The sequence below is a fragment of the Erithacus rubecula genome (genome assembly GCF_903797595.1).
Source record: "Erithacus rubecula genome assembly, chromosome: 3".
In the NCBI taxonomy this organism is placed as follows: domain Eukaryota; kingdom Metazoa; phylum Chordata; class Aves; order Passeriformes; family Muscicapidae; genus Erithacus; species Erithacus rubecula.
This window is the reverse complement of record NC_136689.1, coordinates 37,682,466-37,698,748: the sequence shown is the minus strand read 5'-3', so window position 1 is coordinate 37,698,748 and position 16,283 is coordinate 37,682,466. Positions and strand designations below refer to the sequence as shown.

The 16,283-nt window shown below is 41.6% G+C and overlaps 1 protein-coding gene across 7 annotated transcripts in view; it reads right to left on the bottom strand.

Moving 5' to 3' along the window:
- Positions 1 to 16,283, bottom strand: part of RARB (retinoic acid receptor beta) — a 316,375-nt gene that overhangs the window by 80,793 nt on the left and 219,299 nt on the right. For 3 of the 7 annotated variants that reach the window (XM_079299657.1, XM_079299659.1, XM_079299658.1), the window contains one exon: positions 10,729 to 10,815. The exons of 2 other annotated variants lie outside the window; for them this stretch is intronic. In XM_079299657.1, the coding sequence (XP_079155783.1) occupies positions 10,729 to 10,815 (87 nt within the window). Of the gene's footprint in view, positions 1 to 8,311; positions 9,054 to 10,728; positions 10,816 to 16,283 lie in introns of those variants that run through there. 2 more of the 7 variants (XM_079299662.1, XM_079299663.1) reach the window with 2 other exon arrangements.

The window sequence follows — 16,283 nt, the reverse complement described above, 5'->3', positions numbered from 1 at the left end:
TCTTGGAAAGACAGGCAACCCTGGTCTTCTTGTGAGTTTTTGAGTAGAAGATGAGGAATTAAAGTGGCAGAGGAGCCTGTTTCCTGCCCCAGGCTCTGCCCACAGCCAATCCCTGAGCAAAAGTGCTGGAGGCTCTGAGACCCCCAAAAAGCCAGGGCACAGCTGTACCCTGCCTGAACACCTCTGTCCCAAATTGGTATTTGTGAACAAGTGAAATACTTAAATCAACTCAGATGCTGTTACATTCACTTATTGTGCAAGAGTCTAGAAATCCTCTAGGTAACAGTCACCAGCTGGCAGAGGAGTGACTCTGGTACAGCACTGGAAGATGAAGGAACTCTCATAGAAGATCAGACACACACCTCTATATGATGTGCTGCTGTGCCATCAGCCAGCCAGGCAGAGAGGCAGATTGGTTTAATGGCTACTTCAGAAATAACCTCAAGATGCATTCAGATTAAAAATAAATAAATAAAAAAGTGCAGGATTCAGGAGACTTTTTGGGTTCTTTATCTGTTTTGATGGGGTAGATTTTTGGGTTTTTTGTTGGTTTCCTTTTGATTTGTTTCGTTGGGGGTTTTTTGGGAGGAAGGAGAGTTTTAGTGTTTTGATTTTGGGGAACTGGTAATTGAACTGTTTCTTCCACTGTTTCTATCTTACAGGACCAAATGGCTTTCTATAATGCAAGCACCCACTGAAGGAAATCTGTGTTAAATCAAACTGTGTTTTTTGTCTTCATTTGGTGCAACACTAGTCAAACTGTTTAATTGTTCCACACCTCTGCTATGCATCTTTAAAAGAAGAATGATCCTTCTTTCTTTTTAAGAAGAAATTCTGAGCATCCAGCACAGTGACATGTACTTTTACTGGTATTTCCTAAAAGTACCAGTACATAAATACACTAAAGGCTCGCTCATACAACCATTCTGTCTCTGAAACCCTTATTAAAATCGAAGGATGGAGGGTTGAGTGCATTTAAGTGCTTCACTAGATAAGGCTGTAAAAGACAAAGACATCCTTAATTTGTCATTTTATTGTTCAAATATCCTTGCTAAAAATACAATGTGAGCCTAGAGAAAAATATTATGGTTCAATGGAAGGAGATCCTCCAAACCATTAAAAGAAACTAAGCGGTGCTAAAAAAATCTCTGTTGCAAGACATTTCTCTGCTTTTTTTTCTTAGGGGATGCACTTAGAGGGCAAAATGTAAGTCACTGAAAGTGCATAAAACGGAAATCCTTCCAAACTATGGATGGACTCTAACATCATGTCCTGAGTGGTGAAGATCCAGAGCACTCTGAGAATTTATAAATACTCATTCAAACTTTAACCTATTAAACCTATACAAGTGTCGCCCGCATGTGTATATTTAACTTACATAGTTTTATAATATTCAGTTTATATATGGTATAAGCAGGCAAAAGAAAAATCACCTTGTCCAAGGAGAACAGCAGGGATATTATATACTTTGTGTCTAGGATTCTTTAACACAGACTTGCTGGATTATATTTCCATCTCTCTTAACAAAAGTATTTGAAGAAGCTGCAAGGCTCAAACAGAACACTAAAAGAAAGTGGGGTCAGTTATATAAGGGCTAGCACTGGTTTGTTAAAAGCTTTTTTCCTACCCACTCCCAAATAAAGGGACAAAGAAGTGAACATTGTGGGAATGTGTTTCTAAACCACATGATATCCTTATCAGATTGTCATGTACAAGGGAGGTTCTCACACAGGGACCCCATGCTGGTGAGCTGACCTGTCACATGATGCAAGTTCTACGCTCCTATTCAGATTACTAAAATGAGCTGAAGAAAGCTAGATTTCCCTCTCCCTCCCCCCCCCCACAAATAAGCAAAATGCACAGTGACCAAAGTCACATTAATTCGCTGCCACTGGGAAAGCAATCCTGAGCAGCTGCAAATGATAAGTGAGTATATGAAGAAGATAATCTAGCTATTAAAATCTGCACCACAATTAATATCTGCTGAGCAGACTTTATCATAGAGAAGCAAAGAAACCTGTGAGTCAGACAAAATACAAGGAAAAAACTCAGCTGATTTGTAAATTTATGGAAAGAGTGATATATTTTTATAAGCAAGTCTTACTTTATCTCTGTTTTCACTGCTGATATTGTGAACATTGTCATTGAATTACTTTTTCATGTAGTTTGGGGAAAGTGTAGCAGTCCTGTAAACATTTTTAATATTAAATGAAGGTTTTAAATAGTATTTGATCATTCAAATATACGGCCCGTTTTAAAAAGTGCTGAGGGAACTCTTAGATGCTCAGCATATTTGGAAATGAAGCCATGAAATGTGGATTTAGGATGCTAACTTTAGGCTACTGTTTCTGACATTCTTAACTTTTGAAACACATGTGCTCAGGCAACAACAAATTAATAAAATCCCAGACCTTAGATGATTTTTAAAAAGACAGTTTAAAATCCATAGTTTTGGATGCAAATTGTTTACAGATTACAATTAGGAGGAATAGCTAAGATTACTGTGACTAAAAAACTGCATAGAATCATTTCCACATTATATCAGTTTGTTCCTTTTATACCTGGAATATGGTTCTCATAAAAAGGTGGCAGCACTAAGATATTACTCCTGGTTTGCCTGCTAGAAAATCCAGTTTTGTTACTCTCCTGTCTATACTTTTTCCTGAAGCACAGAGAAAATGATTATTCTGTTACTTTAGGATAGTTTTGAGCATTTTGAGGCTTGTATTTTTGTGGTTCCATTTGGTTTGAAAGGGCTTGGATTTCAGCAAGAAGTGGCATGGGTCACAGTGCATGGGGACAGACTTCATGCACATGAGCAAAGGTCAAAATCAATCATAGCTTTGTACTTCCAGGCCTATTACTTTTGGCAGTTTACCCTGCCAGAAGGGGCTAAAATATTTGCCTCCCAAAAGGAGTAAACATCAATAGGGGGCAGGAATATAATCAGCTTCTCAACTACCCGGCAATGAGAAATGAGGGTAAAGGAACCCCCTCCTCGCTGCAGCCACTAAGCCATCTGAATGTTAGATGCAACATTTTCAGCAAAAAGTTGAAAGATTTCACAGCAGAGTGACTTGGAAAGGACAATAGGCCTATTTAGGCAATTATATTATGCAGGCTTTGTTATTAGGCAGCCCTGCTCAGCCCCAGAAAGTCTGGATAATCAAAAGTGTCCAAGTACAGGAAGGGGAAAAGTACAACCCCACCCTCCCGCACAGCCGCTGCCAGGACCTCTGGATTTGAAGGGTAAAGTCTATTTACCGAAGTTCCTTGGCCATTTTATACATCAACTGATATCCTTCCTCATGGGGCTGCGTGCTACAGCCTAGCAAAGCTCTGGAAAGCCCTCTGAAACCACAACTAATTTGGCCCCAGCCGCCCGCCCCTGTAAATTCACTGCTCAGAAGCTGCTGCCAGCCCCCCAGGCAGAAACCGTGAGGGGAGAGGGATGCTCCCCCCCGGCTCGCACGCATACCAGGGCCGGTCCCCACGGCCAAACAGATCTGGAAACTCATCACAGCTGTGCTCTGCTTTTGAGGTCTCAATAGGACGGGGCACAGCGTGGCCGACCGCGGCAGACAGCAGTCCTTCGGAGCACAATGTCCCTTTCACAGCCCCGCTCCCAAACCTAAATGCTGGCTGTGTAACACAGCCGCACTTCATCGGCCGCGTAAAGGACGGTATATAAATTAGACCTGAGCAAAGCCAGTCTCTTGGCGTGTTTCGGGGAGGTGGGACCGTAATCCGCCGAGCAGGGCGCCTCGCTCCCCCGAGCAAAGCCCCTCGGCTTGGCCGGGCCGCGGGGCTGGCGTGACGCACACATGGTTAACAAAAACCGCTCAGCAGTAAGTAGGGATTTAACTGGATGTGAGGATGACTAACTTCGCTGTCTGAAACACTATCTCCCTCTTTCAACTCCTTAACTTCGCCCTAACCCTCTTCAAGGCATCGCCTCAGAAGCCTGGCTTTGTTCTGACAAGTTGCACCTTTGCTGCACAGACTCATTAGGCAAGCAGGGAGTCACCCAAAGATACATTGCTTTTCCTCCAAGCTTATCCCACCCTGACTTCACCAGCGAAAGCCTCTCATCATTTTTGTCTGCAGAAGTTTTTGACAGTGGTGCGTGTCCATTAGAGTTTTCCTGTGCCAGCAGCCGAAATAGACTAACTGCACCACAGTCTACGTAGAGAACAGTTTCCCCCTTTTATTTATCCTGGAAAAAAAAAAAATCCCCACACAATTTTTTAAAAAATGAAATGGATCAGAAACAAACATTTCTTCTATCACACATTTCAGAGCATTAAGCTAGACGTATAAAAATTTAAACAAAGACTCTATCCCTTAACAAATCAGTCCTAGCCATTTAGCTGTAAAGTTTATAGATGAACTTCAAAGAAAATAACCTGGTTCAAACAGATCTTGCCTTCTGGGCACTAGCAAACACACCTGCAGCAATTTGATACTTGGGAATGCAGATTACAAGTCCTTCACTTCAAAATGTTTGTTTTTTAATTCAGAAAGATGAAAGAAAATAAAGTAGTGAGCTTTTTTTTTTTTTTTTTTTTTTTTTTTTTTTTTTTTTTTGTGGAACACAGATGTTTCCAGCGCTTGCAGGGAATGGGAACCTGACCCAAACACTGCAATAATCCAGAATTTTGAAGGAAAACGTATGCTTTCGGGAGTCCCATCTTCATGAACTTTCTGAAAGTTAAGTTAATACCTGCCAGCTCCTCTCTAGGCAAACACCTCCTACCAAACTGAAATAAGAACTGAATACTATGCGAGCCTCAACATCCCAGTGTGTTCCGCTGCCATGTCCATAACTTTTGACTTCATCAATTTTTTTATGCTTCTAACCTAAGGAAATGCAGTAGGCAGTAGTCATCTACTTGATATAATTAGCTGAAACACTACATAACGCCAAACAAACTTACTCTTGTTTTGGGCCTGCTCATTTGGTTTTTTGCCTGTTTAATTAATGAAGACTAATGAAGACTTTTTTTAATAGGCTTTTCCAAGGTCAGATCTCCATTCTTTGCAGCTCCTCTCTCAGGACCTGTCCTGTTCCCGCTTCCGCAGTATTTAGGTAGCTCATGTTTCACCAAAAGTTACTGGTTCTCTCTCAGCATTTGTTGCCACTGCACTACGAGGGAGCAGAATATTCTAACTTACTTAAGAAACTATAAATTACTCATTCTTGCAATCTTAACTCTTTTGTCCTCTTAAGAACTATCCTGTCTAATTTAATTATACCGACCTGATTTTTATCTTACAACAAAAGGCGCGAGAACTAATTACTATTAGAAGTGCAGTTGGTTCCAGCCTCATTTCTGAGTCCACAATTTTCTTTGCAAACAAACAGTCTCATTTTAGATCTACAACAATAAAACTAGACTCACATAAAACATAAACTCATATGAGTAGAAAATCAGGGTTTTTTTGGCGTTCTTGTAATGCACCATGCAATACACAGCGGCTAACAGTTGCATTGCAAACCCATGGCAGGTTTTTCCTCCCACAGGGGAGAGGAAAAAAATACCACACAAGTTAAGGTCATGTTTGGGTTGCGTCTTATCCTCTATTTTTACTTTGCACACCCTTATGGACTAGAAAATTCATGATGCTGCAGGAGTGCACTAGCTTAGTGAATCGTAACAGGATTAACGTACGGAAGATGTGCTGAAGTTGGAGACCTACAGCATTCTGCCCTAAACCCTGCAATGGCCAATTTTGCCAGGATTTCAGTAGAAACCCTGATGCTGTCTGGGATTGTTACTGGCCTGCTCTGAGTTTGCACTATCCATGTACTATTCCCTCAACAACCATTTACCTTTTACTCTACAATCACGTTTCTATCAAAGCAATATTTCTAAGGCCTAAGGCAATGGCTGCAGGTGTACTGGTGGTTTTTTGCAGAGCCAAAAATTGAACAACAAATTAGACCAAAAAATAACCCTATCACAATTCTAACAATTTCAAAATTTGATTATTATTACATCAAATCACAGAAGTCTTCTTAAAAATGGAGAATCAGGAAATGCCAAAGTTAGAATTAAACATTGCTATCTTTGTATTTTAAGTGCTGGAGCAATCTTTAAACTAGTAAAAGCTTTCTGGACAACAAAAATTCTAGTTCTGTCATATTTTCACGAGATGCAAGATAAAAATCTTACACTTTGAGAGAATTTTAATATTTCATAATCCATTTATATATTTACTCGTGCATAAACTTATACTTTCTTCAAAACTGAAAATAAAATTTGCTCTAAGATTTCAAACAGAAATCTTAATTTAGACTCACTCCAATAAAATTGTTTTTCCACATTTCTATACCATTAACTTTCACAGTTCAAATTACAACCACTGTACTATAATTCAGGTTTCGGCCTGATTTTAAATTCCCATGCAGTGAAGATTAATCCTACTGCTTACAAAGTTACAAGACTGGATTCCTGAATGCATTTTCCTGTATTTTTATTTACTCTTGTTAATATGCGTTTCTTTGATTAGCTAAACTTTCCTGTTATCAACACTTGTCTCTTATCACAGGCCCTAGGCAAATGACATATTTACCACTCATTCCATTCTGATAAGGGTAATCCTGTGTTTAACTTGCCCAAGAACAAACACCATATATTTTGTTTTTAAGAATCCTGCTTCTAGGTATTAAGAACATACATGAGAAAGAGCAGGACATTTTAAAGCCAGGAGTTATTTAAAGGATATTTTGCAAGTGTAAGCTTTTAACGACAATATATATGTCCCCTACTCTAGGAAAGTTTATTTAATTCCAAGTTTCCGCAATATCACCACTGAAGTTATACTAAAGTTTAAACCACGAAAAGAGGAAAACGCGTTTTTAGTAAAACATCTGGTTTGGATTTTTGTTTTTGCTAACCAAAGCTCTCCCATAGCTAGTAACACTATTTTGAAGCAGAAGCTTTGTTTCATATTTTGTTTGAAGCATTTTGAAAACAGTGCGAAGAAAATAAATATCCCATGCTGAACTTCACAGTCTCCTTTTAATTGTAAAGACATCAAAACATTTGCAGTGTTGTAGGCTGCTAGTCACTGATTTTTACAATTCTGTTTTCATTACTCAACCCACACAAATGTCATATGGTGTCTGAAAACTTTTGAGCCGAGTGAAACACACTGTTTCATCAAACACTCTTAAATTTATTTTTCAATTACCTACTCCACCCCTTTGAAATGTTGAAGGGAACTCTTCTAATTCCTAGTTAACTTTTTAACATAATGCAAAACAGAAATTTCCAACGGCATTGTATGGTTAATGGTGCACTGAAGTGTTCGAGAGCGTGCTAAAAACATTTTGATAGATAGCCAAGTCATTTATCTAAATCACCGTCAGAGCAGTGAAGCATCCTGCAAGCTTTTAAGCATAGCATAGGGTGATGTTTTCTGGCACTTTTTGTCATTTCTCAAACTTGAAACTGGGGTGTTAAAATACCGCTATTGTTTATCATCTATATATTTCAGCAACAAATCAAGACCCTATAACATAGTGACACATTTTCAGAAGTGTCCTACTACTAACTCTCACTCCTCTTTTTAACAGTGCATCGCTGTCTGAATCTGAAAGGTACAGAAATAATTGATGGTTAAACTCAAAGGGTGTTCACAGTAAGTCGTTTTCTAGCAAAACAGCAACTTCTTAGAGCAACAAAGTGAAGAAGAAAGGTGGCAGCAAGGTCAGTACAAAGAAATATTGCCTTTTCTTCGGAAACTTATAACTACTGTCTGATTTTTGGAATGGCACCTACCCACTGCAATTCCACATCTTTGCAAGAACTGTAGAGATCAATATTTTAATTGCTTGGCTGCTCTGCTAAAATGCACTTCAAGACAACATGCATCCTGATTAGCAAATGTACTACAAAATTAGATTAAGGAGGGGGAAAAGAAAAAGCTACCACAGAGATGTTATGTAAATTTGTCTTTCACCGGTTGGAGTTTTGCAAGTATTTGCTGTATTACATTACGATTTTATGTGTTCCTGTTTGGCTACACAACTGTTGTTAGGATCAATATGCCACACGAGAAGGGATAAACAGAAAGAAGTCCCGTGCTTCTTTCATTTTTCTTTCTTGCCAAAAGGAGAAAAAAAAAAAAAAGCTTGCAAACCACATTTTGCACAAAAACTCACCCCACCCCTCATTACCTCTGCGCTTAATTACCACTTTCTTTTTTAAATACATGCAAGTAAATAAATAAAAATAAATAACAACAACAACAATTATAATAATAGTAATTGCTTTAAAGTGGAAAAATAACAGTTGGGACCTACATTGAGCACTTTGCCGGTGTTGCCACTCTGTTTGTGCCAATCCACTGAAGCATGCTTTGAGAGCCTTCTCCTGGAGCATGCAGGAAGACGGACTCGCAGTGTAGAAATCCAGCATCTGAGCAGGGCTCACTGCTAGAACGTCCATACAGTCAAACATGATTCCCCCTGCACAGAATGCCTGCAAAAGTGCTTTCCTCTAGGTGTGGAGGAAAATGGCACATAAAAGTACACCCAACTCCATCAAACTCTGCCCCTTTTTTGGCACGTAGGCTGTTGGTCTTTTTCCCAGACCAGAATCATGAATTATGACAGACAACACAGCTAAAAGCCTGTAATTGATCCAAATGATCATTTACCATTTTCCAGGCTGCCCAGCCAATCCAGCAAGATGGGGGGATGCGAGCTGCATTCCAAGTTTTAGCTACCATCAATTTCCCCCCAAAATTTCTTGAGAGTCAGTCCAGCTCCTGGGGCGCTCGCCGGGTGTGTGCCGCGTCCCACGCCGTGCCAATCGCCCACCTCCCCGGGATAAAACAGCTCCGGTGGAGGCTCGGGATCCCCCTCGGCCGTGAATAGATGCTTCTGCCTCTGAACAGCTCACTTCCTACTACTTGTGTCACAGGGAATGAAAGATTGAATTGCCTAATATATGCGAGTGAACTTTCCGTGAACCCTTCCCAGGCTGCTAACCTTCAAATGACCCAAGCGGTCTGACATCACCAGCTCCCAGGATTCTCACACGCCTTCACAACTCCCAGCAGCCCTGCAAAAAAGCCAGGCAGGCAGGCAGGCAGGCAGGCGGGCAGGCGGGCAGGCAAAGGCGAGCCCCAGCCCTGCCGGAGTCGCCCCGCGGCCGCCGAGCGGGCGGGTGCGGACGGGAGCGCAACTTACAAAAAGATCCAAAATAATAAAGTAATTTAAAAAAAATAAATAAAAAAAGCCAAAGACAACAACGAAGAGGAGGGGAAGGGGGTGGGAAGTAAAACAGCGGTGTTTTCAGCGGTTGCAGGGAATGGAGAATTTGAAAATTCCAGCTCAATTTGCTGAAAGTTCTGTGCCCCCCTCCCTCCCTCACACACACACACATTCCTTTCCTCCCCGGAGAGGCCGCGAGAGAGGCGCAGGCGCTGCCGCTGTTCCACAGCCGGGGATACGAGCTTCGCCCCAGCTGCTGGGCTGGCGGGCCGGCCTCGGGCGCAGCCTCATCCTGGCGCTGCCTCGGCACACGCCAGCGGGGACCCGCTCCGTGCCACCCGCGGGGACCCCGCTCCGTGCCGCCAGCGGGGACCCCGCTCCGTGCCGCCAGCGGGGACCCGCTCCGTGCCGCCCCGCGGGGCCTGCGACCGGGGCCAGCCCCGCTCCCGGCGGGGAACCGCAGGGGCCCGTCCCTCCTGGCCGGGGGGTGGGGAGGGCGGCCAGGCCCCGTCTCTCCGCACCTTCCATCTCTCCGCACCATCCATCCCTCACCCTGGCTCCTAAGTCACCCAGCGTTCCCTGGCTTCCCCGAAGGGTCAGATTTGGCACTGCCCGGGAGGGTCTGTCCCCACTACCGAGCCCAAGGCAGGAAGCAGCCACACATCCCCTCTTCTCCTTCCCCAGCCCCGCCGCCGCCGGGTCCTGCCTGTCTCTGATTAGCAGAGAGGGGCTGGGGCCGCTCGTGTGGCCCCGGAGGGGCTGTATCAGCTTTCAGAGGGCTAATGAGCCCCAGCTCCCCGGGAGGGGAGAAAGGCCACGGGCTAATCCATGGGGAACAGAAAGCAGCCCATGGTGCTGAGCGGGGAGACCTCCCCGGGACGGGCGGCCCCGGCCAAGCCCTCACAGCCGCTCCGAAGGCAAGGGGCCGCTCCCACCCGCTGAGGTCTGTGCTAAACCACACCGCCGACAGCTCTCCCTCACTCCCTCATGGCCGGTCGAGGTGTCAAAGGCTTCCCAAGCTGTGGCCGCAATGCCTCGGCCAGCCCTGTGCGGGCCCACCACTTGCATGAAGCCAGCAGAGAGCTCGGTGCTTTTCAGGGAGGTAACTACCCTCTCCAAAATCTTGCTCACCGAGAAAAACTCCATGGAGGCTTCCACCAGTTCTTACTCCTATGGACGATTTAAACATTAAAAACAACAGCCTGGAAACATTCCCTCCGCCCCAGTGGGAAGAACATGAGCTCAATAACCACATGCATGCTTTAATTTTAAAATAAGCCAAGCCACCTCAGCCCCAGCAGCGAGCATCATCCAGGAGCAAATCACGCAGGAGCCTCGCTTCCCCGCTCCAAAGCAAGCTCAGGTGCAGAAACTAGAAATGGAACACTTGATTATTGCTCATTTCTTGCGAAGCCCAGGACAGGAATCGGGCAGAGAGGGGCACGCTGAGCAGGCATGGCACACCACTGGCGACCGTAAAGAAATGCTGGAGAGAGACTCACCCTGGGACCTGCGCAGCCACTTTAATGGATGTGGTGTCCCCTCTCCACAAAAAGTCCTTTGATGAACCGAAAGCTCTCTGACAATGCCTGCAGATTGTATTAACAAAACTTTTCACACAGATTCAAGAATTTACAAAAAAGCCCCAAACCACAAAACAAATCCCCCACACAGCACACGCACTTGTTCCCTGAAACTGATATACCCACATTGAAAACCAGCGGCCAGCAAAAAGACCTGCTGCAATCTGGAAGAGAATCCTTTTGAAGAGATTAAAACAAAAGCTTTTCTTAGCCTCCTTCCCCCCTCAATGGGAGAGCTGTAGTTGTCCCTGCAGCAGGCAGCCTCTTTCCCTCTTCCCTTCAGGCAGAAGGGTTACAAATGCTGGAGTTTAACAGCGTCTTTTTAAAGGACTTTTTAAGGACTTTCTCAGCCCTTTGGGGTGTCCTCCCCCAGCCTGAACTCCTGCAGTTGAAGAAGCCCCTGACACTCTCTAATCTAAAATTTATGCACAGCATACACTCACTGAAAAAGCCATCCTTCAGGGAAAGCTTGTTTAAACCATTTCAGTACAGCAAAACAGTGTTTGTTGCATTAAAACAGCCAAGTGGAAAAGTGGCTAAACTTTTTTTTCTTTTTTTTTTTTTTTTTTTTTTTTTTTTTTAACTTGGCTGGCTACATTGCTACGATTTTGTTTGGAATAGCAAAGCTAAATTAACAGACAGTTATTTTCTAACCAGACGACACAGGATGCACGAGAAATTTGGAATACGTAATGTATCACCACAAAAATAACTGGAAAGGATGACACAAAACACAGTGTGTGTTTTTCAGCCTCCAATTTAGGGAGAAAACAGCTTTTTGTGAGGACCAGGGTTCTTGGAACAGTTTAAGCTTATGCCAAGAAAAACATGTTGCCTATGTGAGTTAAAAGTAAACAACCAAACAGAAATACAGTTATGTTTATCCCATTAGCATATTCAAAAATAATACCTGTTGGTTGTACCTCAAAATTCAGAGTGGCAACTTCTGATTGCTTTTTCTCACTATGTCAAAATGAGCCAGGTAGGTCATCATGCTTTGTTACAAATAATAGTTGCACTAATGCTTATATTTATTACTAAATGCACATATAATTTAAAAATTCCTTAAATAGCCCAATTGTTTACTCACACACTATTTCTACAATATAGTATCATCTCTAATTTCACTTTGAAATAGCACAATACTGATTTTTCTCCAACAGTGTATTAGGAAAAGCTACATTCATAAATGGGGGGTATTTTCTAATTTAGATCAGGACTAATCATAATTATTGGGCCTAACTAATAGTTCTCTAGTTAAATGTAATGAAACCTCAAGTATTGCCACGTATTTTAAATGCCTACCCAGTACCCACAGAGGTGCAAGGAGGCAAAACTCTCCAGTATCTTTGACTTTGTCCATGCAAACAAATTGTGGTTTCACATCAGTACTTTGATCTGTTTTCTCTCAGACTGTGATAGCAGAAACTTTACAATAAACATATTCTTAGCTATAAGTGAAATAAAAAGCACAAGTTCAAGTCAGAAATCTATTTCCTCTGGTGTTACTGTATATTTGTCAGTGTGACATAGCACATTTGAAACCCATAATCATAAAACAAAAATTTACAGCCAAGGTTTAGGGTCTACATCTGTTTCTCTGGTTTTTGTACTGCAATTACCCACTGGACAATTCAGAAAGCAGCACTATGAATCATGTACTGCACACATGGTTGTGCTGGTCACTTTTTTGTTAGTACAAGAGGCTGAGGATGCCATAATGTGCTTCACTGAGAGAGAGCATTAACTAGAATTAGGATGAGTGCACCAGGCTCTTTAATAAAAATGACTTTACTAGAAGCAACAGAGCACTTCTGGAACATTACAGGCATATTTATAGGATGGAAAAATTAAGAAGTGCATGCAGAAATTCTCCCCAACTAAGTATCTCAAGGGAAGCAGACTTTTTTTCTCTTTTGCATGCATTTTGCTATTAATCAAATGTAGCACTCTCTTGAAACAGTTTTGACAGCAGAGTAAATGGTTACTAGTGAATGATGTGTGTGTTTAAGCAGTGAAAGCAGAGACAAAGTGATGTTTTCTTCTACTCCCTAGGCAAGAGCTGACACTAAGCTTGCTGCCTCAGCTTTGATACTCACAGATTCCTTTGTGTCAGTTGCTGGGAGAATCACTGGCAGTTCACTAACCCTGCCTCACACACAGGGGCTTTGATTTTTACCTTTTCATTGACGATAGATGTTAATATGAAACAGTACTTGCCTGCCTTGGCAGTTTTTTTTCCCCCTCCTCCCAACTGGTGATACAAATCTGAAAAATCTGAAAACCTGAATTCTCCCTTCACTACATGTAGATTTTAGTGTTGAAGGATGTTTGCTTCATGTCTTGAGCGTGTGAATGATGTCAAAAGATTATGGGGAAGAAAATCACTAGGTCACAAGAGAATGGCTCAATATTTAAAACTATAAGGTAGTCTTAGGAAATGGCTATCAATTGTGAGCAAGAATTGCCCTGAAGAAAGTAAAATAGTAAAATTACTGGCATGAAATGGTACAAATGACATGGAAAAAACATGAAATACAGTGAAATTAAGTAAAAAAAGGGTTTCTTCTGTCTGCTATACACTACTATGCACAGCTTGCAATGACCGAAACAGGAATTTGCACTAACAGGAAGAATTATTTCAGGCCTGAAATATAACAGCAACTGGCAAAAGGCAACTCAGTCCAGAGCAGTATTTTATTTTAGATGGGAAAAGCAGAGTTAGTCATCTCCAGAACTCAGGCGTGCAACCAATCTGCGAATCACTTACTGATAAAGGCTTTTTGTCTGTTTTAATCAGTGGATATGTATTTTTAAAGATGCCTTTAAAGCTGATTGCTTAACTTAAAGGCTACAGAAATAATTAATCTCCACAAACTTGAGCATACAACCATGTTTCTTAGAATCCATACAATCCTTTGGCCTGGAGCCAGGGGAGAACTGCCCTACATGATAAAACTGGGAGTGTATCTGGCTCAGCAATCCATTTCTAAGAGTGACTGCTACTAGATCTTTCTAAGGAAAACACAGGAATCCCTAATGATTGGCAAAGTATAACTCACCCAAAGGTCCTCTAGTAGCCTATTCTCTAACAGCAAATCACTTAAGCATTAAAGCATGAGATTTAATATCCCTTCCAAATTTTCTTTTGTAATAGCCCTGATATTCTAGACAGTCATATATAGCCAATGTCTTCATGAATTGTGATAAATTTGTAGCTCTGTGACACAGAAGTAGATAGTAAGCTATTAGGCTTTGAGATAAAGAAAGATAACTTTTAAAAAACAAATAAACAAAAAAACCACCGTGAAACCCATCCACGTTGCAAATAAAGGAGAGAGACCAAACTGCACCTTTTTGAGGCCCCAAAAGCTGGTGGCTGCAGGCTCCTGAAAGGTTGGCAAAGAGGCAATGACATCATGTGCATGAAGAGGGGACAACATGCATTTTTGAAGGATATGAAAAGAAAAGAATATTATTAGATTAAAAACTGGCTACATACTGAATCTACGCTTGTTATTTATGAGGATCCTGCAGTGCAAACACCACTGCTAAATGGTTGCCAGAAAGAAACAGAAGTGAGGAAAAAAAAGGTTTGTTTAATTTTGTTTTCTTTTTAAATGACTAGGAACTGCTACTTCAAGGTTTAGCCAAGAAAGAGATTTTTACTGCTAGCCTATAAATCCCTCAAATCATAGAATTATAATGGAAATGCTGAGGTAACTGGAGTGCCATGGCACTGACACATTGCATTATATAAACCAGGGAGAATGAAGGTAGGGAGATCTATAAAACCCAAGTAGAATCAAGATGTATTGAAGAGCAGAAGAGCAAGTAGAAATGTTGAATATTAAACTACAGAGAATACTACTACTAACAATGAAGTTTCCTATATGCTGAATATGCATATGGTTGGCTGAAGGTGAAAGAGCACACAGCTCCATTTAAACTAAAACAGAGATTCAAAAAGACTGTTCAAGTAACTACTTTGTTTCTGCCTTTTTTTAGGAGGTAGAAAAAAGAAAGTTACCTAAAAAAAGGATAGTATTTCCTGATGTTCTGATACCCTGAAAGGTGTCTCAGAATGCATAAATAAATAATCTGAGAACATGCAGAATAAATGGGAGTTCCAAACATAGACACCTTACCTTTTTATCTGTAACCAGAATCAGAATATAAATGAGGACAACTGTACTTTTTCTACATGTTCATTAATTGCAGGCTTAAACTCTTGGTGAAAAGTTAGGCCTGATGGCTTTCTTCCAGAAAAAGACCATAGTTACCAAGCAGTGACTGGAACTGCATTACAATACATACATACATACATATATACGTTCTAACAAAGAGTAGACCTTACCTAAGCCCTATTTCATTTAAGTCAGACTTCAGCAGCATTTAAGGCTTGTGCTCCTGCACTGCTGACAAGGATAACCCATATAGAGGGATGGCAGAGGCCTGAGATAGCTGAAAGATGCTTGAGCAGAGCTCTGGTCACATAAAGCCCAATGTAGATTAGACTGGATTATGCTGTGAATGTAAACTGTGACAGAAAAAAATACATCCACACTCAGCAGCTTGACATGTGTATTCATGACAATCCAGCTCCCAAGTAGCTCGTTCCCAAACCTACATCAAACACTGAAAGAACAGCTCAGTGTCCTATCTCTGGGGTATCTTGGAAAGAAGAATGAAGGGGTGACTGAAAAATGTGTTGGCATAGCTACCTGGCTAGCAGAGGTAATGACAGCAATGACAATGTGGTGACATTGCCTGAAATCTGCTGGTAATGATGGTCATCATGCCAACACCTCCACTCTGCCTGTTGCCCTAATGCACTGTAGTTTCACACCTTTGTTTCTGTCATGCAGATGTGCTTTCTGTTTGGGAACAGCCTGCATAAATTTTTGCTGTAAATGAAGTAGAATTTCCCAGAAACTGAGGTATATATTTAGTAAATCAATGTCTGTTTTCTTTTGTAGAACATGTGCCATCAATAATGTGTGAATTAACTGAGGGCACATGTCCTCTGAGGGACACTGTTATCACTGTAACTTTATTGATGTAGCCTGAAAAGTAAACTTTACTAACAGGGTCAGTTTTACAAGCATGCAGGTTATCATAATGTAACTGCTGTTGAGCAGGTAGAGGATTCTGTATATTCCTTTTATACTACAGTAACTGGGCTGTGACAGGTAACTCTCTTTCAAAAAGGAACAACTGCTTTCTCACCCCACATTGTTAAACCAGTGTAACATTCAAACATAGATGAGATCTCAGGAAAAGTCAGGCTGGGCTGGACCTCACTTGCATTCAGAACAAGTAATGGCACCATCAATGACGTCCAGTCTGAAATGTTCACAAGATGTTTCCTGGTTTTCAAACTCTACTAGAATATACTTATCAAATTGTTCTTTGGTGCATTCCTCAAATTCTACTTGACTTGTGCAATCTAACCCAACAAAGAAAAATTTGTA